Source organism: Bos mutus, chromosome 2 (genome assembly GCF_027580195.1).
Source record: "Bos mutus isolate GX-2022 chromosome 2, NWIPB_WYAK_1.1, whole genome shotgun sequence".
In the NCBI taxonomy this organism is placed as follows: Eukaryota; Metazoa; Chordata; class Mammalia; order Artiodactyla; family Bovidae; genus Bos; species Bos mutus.
In genome coordinates, this window is record NC_091618.1 from 2559604 (window position 1) to 2572025 (window position 12422).

Below are 12422 nucleotides of genomic sequence, written 5' to 3' on the forward strand. Positions count from 1 at the left end.
AAACACCAGGATTTGGGTAACGGGAGGTGAGACCTGGCTCAAAAGAAAAAGATTGATTTTGACTTTCAATCTAGGAAATGGGACAAGGAAGGGTTTTAGGTTTCTTCCCATCATTAGGAATGGGAAACTCATGAGGTTGCTTCTGCTTTATGTGTGGAGATTCCTAAAACATAGACTGAACGGGCCACCGCTGGGATGATGACCCACGACTACGATGAGTCACCACAGCTTGTGCTCACGGGGTAGATGATGCTGCAGAGCCTCTCGAAGATGAAGACAGGGGTCCGGGAGTCGTCCAGATTGTAGCGCTTGGCTGTCTCAATGCACACGGCCATAAAGGCCTTGGTTTCGGATTCTGTACCTGCCGGAAGTCAATGTGGCCAAGTCAGTCAGGAAGGAGCTGCACACACAGAAGCTGAGATGAGACTCATCACCGGCAGATCCTCTCTGCCTGGTGAGTCTATAATATCCTACGTGGCAACATCAATATTTCAACTGGAAACCTGAAGCTGATGGATTCTTACACGGAGACCTCATTCCATCTGAAGGCCTTCACACCCAAGGCGACACAGAGCACCACACTTGGCTGTGCACATGTCTCCCTCCCTCTGGGAATTATAATCTTGCATCCTCTTGCCCAAAATAGGTACTCAAGAACGTGAAACAGTGATCCTAACTGCACTCTGTCAAAGCAAAAGGAAGCTACAGTTTTCAGTTTCAAAAAAATTAGGTAGACGGTCCTCCAGAAGCCAAACAGATAACTTCAAGCCATACATTCCTGCAAAGGGTCCAGCTGACAAGGTCACAAACCAGCTCAGCATGGCAGCTAAAAATGGCACCAGAAGGACGTCCCCATCTGGCAATAAAGCAGACTACCTCCCCTGACCTACTTTCCACTCCTTTACTTAAAAACGATTTAAAATAGTGGGGAAAAAAGTATCAGTGGACTGCTACACCAGCAAAGAAAGCCAGAGCTCCAAGGTTGGGAAAGCAGGACTCCAGGGGGGGTCAGCAGAGCACTCCGGCGATTTTCTGCCATGAGCTTTGGTTTCCAAAACCTGCCAGGATTTGAGAGCTGGATACAAAGCCCCAAATATCCCAAGAGAGAGAATCTGGCAGGAACCACCACCTGCACACACACACAAATCTGGTACCCCCAAGAGCTACATCCTTGGTATAGGTATGGTGTGTTCAGTCGCGCCTGACTCTCTGTGACCCCACGGAGTATAGCCCTACCAGGCTCCCTGTCCATGGGATTTTCCAGGCAAGAACACCCCAATCCAGGGCATCTTTTCGAGCCAAGGATGGAACCCGCATCTCCTGCAATGGCAGGCAGATTCTTTACCACTATGCCACCTGGGAAGTCCTCTTTGGTATAAGCATCAATTAAAAACAACTATTCCTTTCCCCCAAGCAAATCAATGAAAGCACACTGTCTCCCCTTAAAATGTAGCACTGAACAGAGGGGAAGAAAAATCTCCTCTGAGCACTCATAACAAGCTGTCCCTCACAGAGGTCTGTGGCTCAAACTACCTAGGAGAGCTGAAAACTCTAAGTTCAGAACTCTGTTGAAGGTGGCCCTGGGATGGCCATGCCCTGAGCTGCTTCACAGAGGCAGCTACAAATCATCTCCAGAAAAACCCATCTTTGACTCAGGTCCCGAAGAGTTTCCACAAAAAAACTCCCAAAACACAAGCTCGCAGTACCAAAAAACAAAAAAACATGAAATGCAAGATTTAAAGCAAAGCACCAAAGGCAAGAGCCAGAACAACAACAGAAGCAGATTAATAGATAGTTTAAGTTTTAGAATTAGCAGATACAGAAATAAGTTTGTTATGTTGAAAGACAATAAAAGGGACAGAAAATGTCTGCAAAAGACTAGAGACGATAAAATCTACATAAAATTGCAAGAATTTGATGGGTATATTAAACAGATAACACAGAGTGAAGAAAAATAAAGGATAGAAGAAATTATCCAAAATCAACATAAAGATACAATGAGACAGACACTACGAAAGAGGGAGGTGGAGACACGGAGGACAGTGAGAGGTGGAGTCCCACAGGGACAAGGAGTCCCTGAATAGAGGCAACTGACACCACAATGGCTGAGAATCTTCTAGAACCAGTGAAGGACACCAGTCTGAGAACTCTTGACCTCTTCCTGCCCTGTGAGCTCAACACAGAAAGTCCAGGACCTTCCTGGTAGTCCAGTGGTTAAGAATCTGACGGACAGGGCAGGGGTCAAGGGTTCAATCCCTGGTCTGGAAGACTCCACATGCCACAGGGCTTAGCCCGTGTGCCCCAACTACTGAAGCCTGTGTGCACTAACAAAGAACCAGCACAGTCAAAAATAAATAAGTAAAATATTTTAAAAAAACAAGTCCAAATTTACTGAGGCCAGATCTGGAATTTTACAACTCTAAGCACCAACAGTCTTGAGAGAAATGTCTTCTCCTTTACTCAAACGTGAGGAGATGTTTGCTGCCCATGATCTGGGTCTAAGGAACCGGGGAACTCAGACCATGCACCTAAGTGGAGCCAGAAGGGACACAGGCCTGTAGGCTGCGGGCCGCTGGCCGGGGCTACCTGTGGTCATGTCCTCCAGCATCTCCAGCAGCATGTCCTGCGTCTCATCGATCAGCTTGGTCCTCTGCACCACCAGCTTCCGCAAGCACAGGTACCCGTTCAGCACGGTACCCACCAAGCGGCTCTTAAAGTGCCTTTTGATGGACTCCACCTCCACAAAGGAGGAAAGCAGGCCTGTGGGGACAGGAGAAAGTTGCACGAGTTCAGAACGAGAAGTAAACAAAGAAGGTCCATGTTTTCAAAAGACGACGAGCAACTCAAAAGCAGGAAACGCCACGTTTGTGCCTGACATGGAGCACGTGCTCCATGACGTGAACTGGTCAACAGACAACAGGTGCTCAAAGACGTAAACCCGTCCTCAGGGGAACGCACACAGAGCTTAAAAAGCGCGGTGTGGTCAGCACGAGAGAGGAGGTCAGCCTCAGCACCCAGGGAGCCAAAGGGCAGCCCCCAAACTATCCCCAGGGTGTCCAACGGAAGGCCCAGGAGGCTCCCTCTACCTGTGAGACTCTTGAGGGCATAGCCCTGCTGCAGATCGGTGCTCAGGGTGGCCTCCTCCAGGGCCAGCAAGCGGGCTATTTCCTAAACAGGAAGACAAGCAAGGTCAGTGTGACGGCACTGCCAGCGACACCGGTCAGCTCCCCCACTGGCCCAGGAATGCTCTCTCACCCTGAACCCTTGCAGAACTCTTTTCTAAGAAGCCAAGGAGAGCTATAAAGACGTTAAGGGACTGCTTAGAAATGGAGGACAGTTTAAATGTCCCCAACAGACTGCTGTACCCTCATGAGGAACACAGTGAAGTCACGGAAGTGCCCCCCGGCAGACTTCAGGAGTACTGCAGGCTCAGTTTCAGAGCGCTGTAATAAAGTGGTCATGGCAATAAAGCGAGCCACACAAATCCATTTTTTCCCATGAATGTAGAACTTATGTCCACACTCTAGTTTAAATCAGTAAGTGTACAGCAGCATTATGTCTAGAAAACAATGTATATACACTTTACTTAAATAACGCTGTTGGAAAAATGGCTTACTTGACACAGGGTTGCCACAACCTTTATTTTTAAAGAAAAGCACAATAAAGCGAGGTATGCCTGCATTTTGAACAAATATTTCTTCCTGGCGCAAAAGACCACCACAAAGTTTATCTAGAGAAAGAGAACAAGGAGAGCGGGGCTCGGCAAAGGGGCTCCCCTAGGCTGGGCCGGGACGACATACCTTGGTGATGAGGTTGCCCACGTAGGGCAGGACTCCTCGGGCTGCCAGGTAGACTTTCCAGTGAGCTGAAGTGATGAGCTTCTGGTAGAGAGCCAGGTACTCGGCAGCACACTCGCCAGCAACACTCAGCTCGTCCAGGTAACTGCCGCAGAGCCGGGCAATGACAGCGAGCCCACACCGCCCCACAGCCCCAACGGCCCCCGGCTCTGCCCCTCTGCGGTCCTCCACTCCCCCTGCCTCGCTGCGGAGGACCAGGGCTGAGAACACCCCAGACCCCCACTTGGGAACTCCTCAGACCTGGGAAAAGCTCAAGAGCACCCAGCAGGTAATGCATTGCCTCACACTGTACACATTTGGACAATAAAGCACCAATACGTGAATGGTGGTTACTGGGGCAGAGAGAGAGTGTTGTGACTGAATCGCTCACAAGGCGAGTTTACCAGAGTCCAGTGGCCAATAACTTTGGAATTAGACTGCCTGGACTGAAACCTTGCCTTCCTGGGGACAAGTTAACTAAGCACTGAAAGCCCAGGTGAACATTAAATGAGATAATGCATGCCAAGTTTTTGTAAGCTCTGTAAGACCTCAAGACATTAGCTGCCGACTCTGTGACCACCACCACTGCTATTATAACCACTGCACGTGGCTGTTCAGCGCTTCCTGGTTTCTGTGGTCTTCCACAAGGAGCGAGGTGGCTACAGCACAGGCGTGCCTCCCGTCGCCCTGGTCTGAGGACTCCCCCGGGAGAGCGGGAGGGCTCCCTGGATGAAGTCCCGCCACCCTGCCCACCCCGCTCTCAGATGGTACCTGGTGAGGAGGTCCAGGACCTGCTGCTTGCGGCTGGGGATGGTGGCCAGCGCCTCCACAATGGTGCAGGCCGCCTGCCGTGCAGCCTGCGTGGCCGGAGTAAAGAGTACCTGCAGGGGGTGGGGAGAAGCGCCTGGCTCAGCGGACAGCCTCTCATCCGGCCCCGCCAGGCACAGTCCACCGCCACCCATCGAGGGGAAATGCTCTGAGCTCCTCACGAGCAAAAGGGTAAAGGAAAAATCACCAGCTAACTCAAGATCCGGCTGCTACAGGTGGGCAAAAAGGCTAAGAGTCCCATCTTCATGGAGCTTTTCTCCAACAAGTACTTTGGAGGACATACAGAACCAGGAAAAAAGCCAGGCGGGTGTTCTCCTTAGCAAAGACGTCTATGATTCTATTTTGGAGACAGCTACCTTGGACAGCAAGATCAAACCAGTCAATCCTAAAGGAAACTAACCCTAAATATTCAGAGAAAGGACTGATACTGAAGCTCCAATACTTTGGCCACCTGATGTGAAGAGCTGACTCACTGGAAAAGACCCTGATGCTGGGAGGGATTGGGGGCAGGAGGAGAAGGGGACGACAGAAGATGAGATGGTTGGATGGCATCACCGACTCAATGCACACGGGTTTGAGCAAACTCTGGGAGATAGGGAAGGACAGGGAGGCCTGGCGTGCTGCAGTCCACGGTGTCCCAAAGAGTTGGACACAACTTAGCAACTGAACAGTAACGACAGGCTGAGCACTTATGTTAAATGTAGACCAAGTGCTCACGTTATAACCAACGGACAAATGAATTCTCTAAAATATCATTGCTCTAATCTTTAAAAGCATTAGCTGGAAAAAGGAAAAGGACAGAAGACATGAAAGGTGGACGGTAAAAGCAGTGCAGGCGCAGAGGCTCCGTCCTGCTCAGTGGTCAGGGAGGAGAGCAGAGAGCACGAGCTTGATCAAAGGGCAGAAGGAGTTCTGATGTGGCCCACCCACCACGCGGGCGGCTGCAACCAAGAGCCTCCACCTATTAGAAAGGAAGCAAGATTAACAAAGAGAAAGCAGAGGAGACATGCAGTGAGGATCGGAAACGCCCCGCCTGGGACCTGGGGCCAGCGCGGCCAGAGGAGCCCAGGAGACGACCGGCCACTCACTTGCCGCAGCCAGTTGTTGTGGCCCAGCTTGAGGTCCAGTGGGGAGGTCCGTTTCCCCCGCCGACTCAGGAACTGCTTCCACCGCCACACGTACTTCTCGGTCAAGTAGAGGTGGCGGAGCTCCGCCTTGCTGGGAGACTTCCCGTTGCCATCGACCCCTGGCAGGCAGAGGGGTGCAGGGAGAGGTAAGGGGGAGACGGTGGGGCAGTCAGCCGGGGCAGGGAGGGCCCGCTTCTCAAGTCCCGAAAGACACACACACACCTCGGATGGGAAGACACTTCTTCCAGGCGTCATAGGATGCCTTGGGGTCCCTCTTGAGCCAGAGCTGGGCCTGGGCGTGGATCTCGTTGCAGTATGGCCTCACGGTGGTGAGGGCCTCGACAGGGACATCCTGCAGGAGGAAGGCGGACAGGTGAGCGGGCCCGGGCACGCCCGAGCTGCCGCTGCAGCACAGTGGGGCTGCCCCGGGGACGAGCGCACAGGCAAGGCCGGAAGGCCAACGCTCACATCTCCTACGCCCCGGCGCACAGGCAAGGCCGGAAGGCCAGCGCTCACATCTCCTACGCCCCGTCTGCGCTCCTTTCAAGACCGGAAGGCCAGCGTTCACATCTCCTACGCCCCGTCTGCGCTCCTTTCAAGCATTCGATTCAACTCAGCAGGAGCAGCACCACGCTGAGCTGAGGGTCACTGGCGCTGCCTGCGCAGGATGAGGTGTGACTGGCTTCCTACAGACACTCCTACAGCTACATACACTAATTCCTATCCCAAGGCTGATCTGTAGTTTCCCCAAACATAAATCTTCAAGGGGTCACTAAACAGCCTCTAAAATTTACAGAACCATTACTAATCCCAAGTGGCCTGCATAGGGGAGCCCCCAGTAGGATTCTAAACCAGCAGTTCTCAAACTTTGCAGCCACAGGACCCCATTACACTCTTGAAAATTACTGACTCCAAAGAGTTCTTGTGTATGATGTAGCTCTATCCATCGATACGGATCTATTAAAAATTAAAGTTTAGCAATTCCTAAAATATTAACTCACTTACAAATAAAAACAAATACATTATCTGTCAACCTAAACAGCATTTTTTATTTCCCAAAACAAAAATAAACTAGACAAAGGAGCTATACTGCTATACATTTTTTAAATTGTTTAATGGCTACCTTAATAAGACAGCTAGATTCTTATACTGCTTCTAAGTTCAAACTGCTGCAATACGTTGTTTTGTTGAAGCACTCAGATAGTTGGAAAGAAAAAATATTTTAATAGCTTTTTCAATTAATCGTGGATTTTACATTAATACTAAACCAAAATTCAACGGATTACAGGTTCTTAAAGATTGGTTGTAATGTGGAATCCGAAACCAATCAAAAAACATTTCTTATTCCACTGCACTAAAATTCATCTTTTACTCACACATGAACATGCACTGGTCAGCTGGAAAATACTGGTTCACGCACAGACCCCATTCCTCTTTAAGTGACAGGCTCGTTTTGTTCACTTTTCAAGAAAATCTGCCAAACACCTGATTCTGAAGAACCACAATTGGCTCACTAGCCCTCCTTTCAAGCACAGATGAGGCTCCGTGAAAACAGCAGCTGGTTCAGCCGTCCCCAGCGCTTCCCCCGGCGGCCTCCGCCCTGCGGTGCGCCTCCCTCCCGCACTGTCTTCCCGAACAGTGAGACGACTGATTTACTAAACTCCTCTGCAGGGCTTCACCCGGGACGCTCCTGGGTGAAGCTGCAAGTGAGGGGCGTGGCTCGTGGTGCGGAGGCCCGGTCGGTCTCGCATCACTGACTGTGTGCCATCTGCACAAGTGGCACAAAGAAGAAAAGGGCAGATCGTGGCCCAGGTGATTACAGAAATGACGTCGGCCTCGCAGATATCCCAGTCGTCCTGGGAACACCCACAGATCTCAGGGTAATTACGGAAATAACGTCGGCCTCACAGATTCCCAGTCGTGTCCCAGGTAATTACGGAAATAACGTCGGCCTCGCAGATATCCCAGTCGTCCTGGGAACACCCACAGATCCATGAGCCAGACTCTGAGACCTGCTGCTCTCTCTAGGCTAAAACTCAGCCAAATGTGAGGCTTCAGTGCTCAGAGGCTAAGAGCCCTCTCAGGTGGGAATCTGTGACCTCACGCTGTGGGAAAAAGGACAGTTATGTGGGGATGAAGTTCCTCTTTTCAATCAAGAGCCGATTTTCATTTGCTGAGAATGTGCTCTGAGGGGAAGAAAGCCTTCATCAAAGCGAAGAAAGGGGGGTCTTTTCTGAGGACGGTCGAGGCAGACCAAGAAAGGGAAACAGCATAAACTGTTCCCTGTCCAGCTTCCCCTGTAGTGCCTGCCGCTCAGCGTCCTGCAAAGAAGACCCCATTTCCCACCAAGAGACTCCACCAGGATGAAGCAGGCATCAGAAGGGCCCCAGGACTACAAAGACGGCGGCCTCTGGCAGGGCCGAGAGAAAGCACTATGGCCCACACGCTCTCACACCAGTATGAGCAAGTCCATCTGCGGCTAGGCCACCTTCAGAACTAAAAACTCGGCTTTACTCACTCATTTAAGAATGACTTACCGAGTCGCTATTATAACACGAGATACCACGCTATGTACTGGACCAAAAAAAACCTTAGTAAAACATAAAACAGTCCCTGGATTGGAGGAGCTCATGGCCAGCCTGGCAGAGAACTGGATCACTGAAGCAGCAGCTGACAAAGGGAAGGCGGGCATGGCAGGCCGAGGAGACACCGCACAGCCACACACAACAGTTACAAAGGACTACCGAAGGCCAGGAGCCTCCCAGGGGGCTCGGTGGTGAAAATTCACCTGCCAACGCAGGGGACACAGGTTCAATCCCTGCCCAAGTCACGGTGCGAGGGAATGGAAGGGCTTCCAGCACTGTGCAAAGGCACGGGGTAGGGAAGAACACCACAGCCTCTGGGAGCCGCGAGCTGTCCGAGGGGACTGGAGGAAGGGGCGGTCCTCCACGGCAGACTACTGCTGCAGGCGTTTGCCTTTGCCTGCCTGTGTCACTCGAGAGCCCTCTGAGAAACTCTCCTTCTCAGAAACCCTAACCCATCTCGCTGACTGCCGCCAAGGAAGCACTGGCGCCCCAGGGAGAGCGAGCTCAGGTGAGCAGAGACCTTAGAGCAGGGTGGGCGCTGGCTGGAGCCTGCCCTGGACAGCCTTCTCAGACCCGTACCTTGTTCTTCTTGCTGGTGGGAGCAGGTGGCTTAATCAGCTTCTGCAAGATCCGCAGGCACATGAGGGTGATGTTCTCAACCACCACGGGGGTCTTGATGTTCACGGCCATGAGGAAAAGGCTGAGCGCTGGGAGAGGAAGGCAGGGCGGAGGCACAGTCACAAACGTGCCTCGCCAGCCGCTGTGTGACCACCCGAGGGCAGCTTCCTGGCCTCACGGGCCCTGCATAGAGCTGCATTCCTCTCGCTGGCCGGCCGCCAACCAGACATCCCCTAAACTCACCACAGCGCAAGCGGAGCTCCCAGCAGCTGTCCTCCTTGGAGATGGAGTCTGTCAACAGCAGCATTTCATACTGAAGGCTACTTGCCTGGAGGACCAACAGGAAGAGAGGTGAGCAGAGGAGGGTCTGCAGGGTCAGTCCCGGATGAGGGCGCACATCCACGCTTTGGCCCAGAGACTCAGAGCTAACCCGTGTGGTCAAGCGGACCGTCAGAAGGGAGACGGAGCCCCTCAGCACGGTCATTGCCCATCTCTGCTCTCTGAGCCTGACGCTGACTCAGCAAGGTCTTCCTGGGATGTGAGCCCTGCCGACGTGCCGCTCCCCCCACCCCCACCGCGCCTGCCCTGGTCATCACAACGAGACGCCGGCGGGGGGACCGCGGGAATGAAGGAAAAGGGAGAAGGGGGCAGTCAGAGGGCACGGCGGCCTGCTCACCAGATCAGGGTTGGCCCAGTGGCCCTTCAGGGCTGTGGAGACTTTGCCAATAATCAGATCGTTCATTTGCTGGGTGGCCTCTGGATTGTCCCTAGGGAGGCAAAGAAGAGAGTCCTGTTACACCGCTGGGTGTGTCCCTCCTCTGCACGTGAGAGCGCCCAGGTAAAAGGAAATCAACGTCTAGTGCCACCGGCCTTCCCAGGGGCAAGACGACTCACGAGCCCCACAGAACCCTGCTGTGTGATGAGAAGGGGCTGCCCAGCGGAGAGGCTGATGGAGGGAAGACGGTATGCAGGGTTCCTCCACAGCCTGGGCTGCCAGGCCCCCAGACCCCGCCCAGTACGTCAGTCTCCAGAACCCAGGGGTCCACTCTCCGTCTCCTTCCTTAGCTTCTCCAACTGCCCCCGCTTCATTTCCCACAAGGCATCCACATTTCCCATCCGTGTCCCTTTGTAATAATGTATGTATTAATAATTTAAAAACCACGAATCGCGTCAAGTCAGTCTCAGGCTTCCCAACCTCGCAGTGCCCTAAAGACCCTAAGGGACCTGGCCCCTGGTCTCACTGAACCCCTCCACTCTGTCCCCACTGCATCCTCCACTCCAGCCACACGGGCTTCCCCGTGGCCCCGGCTTCACACGGCTGGCACATCCCACCTCTCTGCCCACCACTTGCTATTAGTATCGGCATGCGGCCCACGCCTTCCATACCTGCCTGCCTCACTCCCTGACCTCCTCAGCAGTCGCCCCTGCCCACCCTGTCCTCTGCAGTGACCCTGCCTGCAATCAGAGCTGCCATCCCAGCTGCACTGCTCTTCACACCTGACCTCCTGATGCTGTACGGGGCCATCATCCACTCACTGCCCTTCTCCCCTCTAGACTGTAGGCCACATTCATCCGCTCACTGCCCTTCTCCGTTCTAGAGCGAAGGCCACACGAGTGCAGGGATGCTGCTTCATCGCCCACTGCATCCTCAGAGTCCAGAACAAAGCCTAGCATTTAGCCGATGCTCAGTAAGTACTTGTTAAATGAGTGAATATATTGTACAGCAAATCATATTTAGCATCCAGCTAACATGTTCTAGGACTTACGCCCACACTCGGGAAACAATGCAAATCCAGCTGTGGGTATTGTGTGAGCATGGACTAAGGACTCCACAAGTATGAGCCACTACTCACGTGAATTATGTCATTCCATTCTCACCACAAGCCATTACAGTATTGGCTACTATCCTTATTTCTCAGATGAGGAAACCTTATGCTCAGAGAACACTGAGAAATGTGTCCACGGCACACAGCATAGAGGATCAGACACCGGGGTCCTTCTGAGCCAGATCTAAGCTCCGAAGCCCTAGGCTCCACTGCTCCAGCTGTCTTCTTCTGGGGGAGTCCTGAGTCCAAGTGCCCGGTCACTCCCTACTCCCAGCACTGGAACTCAAAAACCGCTTCCTCAGGAAAACCCCCTGGAACCAACCAGGTACAAGCCAAACACACGGCCTATTGATACAAGGGAACCTGGGCTTCACGTGCTCCTCCGTCCGCTCAGCTGCACCCTGGACAGTTCCCTGCACCCTCCAGCGCTCCCAGCACCGCCCCGCCCCCCAGCCCCACCTGCAGGGTCCCGGCCCATGCCCCTGGCGCAGGCTCTGACCGAGTCAGGAGGCACATGAGCTGGCGGACCTCCTCCCGCATGGCCGCAGAGCCTCGGCGGAGGTTGTAGTCAAAGAGCTCCCGGATGAGGCCCTGGGAGACAAGGATGTGGCGCAGGGCGGGGTTGGTGGCCAGGGCCCGGAGCAGGGTGATACAGTGCTCCGTGACAGCCGAAGCGCAGCCGTAGCACTTGGTGGAGGACGTGTGGCCGCAGCCCAGCACAGACAAGGCGCGGTACTGGCTGGCCGTGAAGGTGGGCTGCACCGAGGTCCGGGAGGACTTGGTGGCCGCTTCCCTCTGCTGCAGGTCGTATTCCAACAACTCTTTTCGTGAAGCGAAAACTTTCTGAGGGGGAGAAAAAAAAAGACAAAGGAGAAAAAAAAAATCAGCAATTAAAACAAGGAGAAAGAAAAAGGAAGCTAATTGGAAATCAGCTTTGGTTTGAAGAACGCTTTACCGGTATTACCTAATTTAACCCTCTCGATGACCTTAACCTAGTAGCTCAGTTGGTAAAGTATGTGCCTGCAGTGCAGGAGACCTGAGTTTGATCCCTGGGTCGGGAAGTACCCTGGAGAAGGAAATGGCAACCCACTCCATTACTCTTGCCTGGAGAATTCTATGGACAGAGGAGCCTGGTGGGCTACAGTCTACGGGATCACAAAGCATTGGACATGGCTGTGCAACGAACTTTTTTTCAATAACCTTAGCAGCTAAGATACTTTATCCCCATTTTACAGAGGAGGAAACAGCTTAGAGAGGCTGGCTTCACCAAGGTAAGGGGCAGAGTTAGACCTCAGAGTCTGATCACAGGCATATGTCCTTAACACCCACATAACGCTTTCTTTAAAGAATAAAATCAGGAATACAGACACATGGAGTGAAGATGGCCTACCAGCCACTTTGGGGACAAGGACCCTGGCTGCTCTTGTCTGCAGCCAGTCTTCCATCCCACAGGGGTGAGGTCTGTAACATACCACCCACCGATGTGACCGATCAAGAAAACCTTATCTACAATAATCTCCATTTGATTCTCAGCGTTCTGGTATAAACTCAGCTTTCTACCGAGCACCCGAAACTGCAGTAGGTGAGCAGCTGTGTGGCTGG

The 12422-nt window shown here is 52.8% G+C and overlaps 1 protein-coding gene across 5 annotated transcripts in view; it reads right to left on the minus strand.

The window, feature by feature from the left end:
- The window catches only part of UBR4 (ubiquitin protein ligase E3 component n-recognin 4), a 136754-nt gene that overhangs the window by 26592 nt on the left and 97740 nt on the right, over nt 1-12422 (minus strand). For all 5 annotated transcript variants that reach the window (XM_070382125.1, XM_070382126.1, XM_070382119.1 and 2 more), the window contains 11 exons: nt 11320-11663; nt 9671-9761; nt 9238-9322; nt 8956-9083; nt 6014-6143; nt 5753-5910; nt 4608-4717; nt 3801-3942; nt 3087-3168; nt 2587-2760; nt 240-361 (listed from right to left, as the gene is read on the minus strand). In XM_070382125.1, the coding sequence (XP_070238226.1) occupies nt 240-361; nt 2587-2760; nt 3087-3168; nt 3801-3942; nt 4608-4717; nt 5753-5910; nt 6014-6143; nt 8956-9083; nt 9238-9322; nt 9671-9761; nt 11320-11663 (1566 nt within the window). The remainder of the gene's footprint in view (nt 1-239; nt 362-2586; nt 2761-3086; nt 3169-3800; nt 3943-4607; nt 4718-5752; nt 5911-6013; nt 6144-8955; nt 9084-9237; nt 9323-9670; nt 9762-11319; nt 11664-12422) is intronic.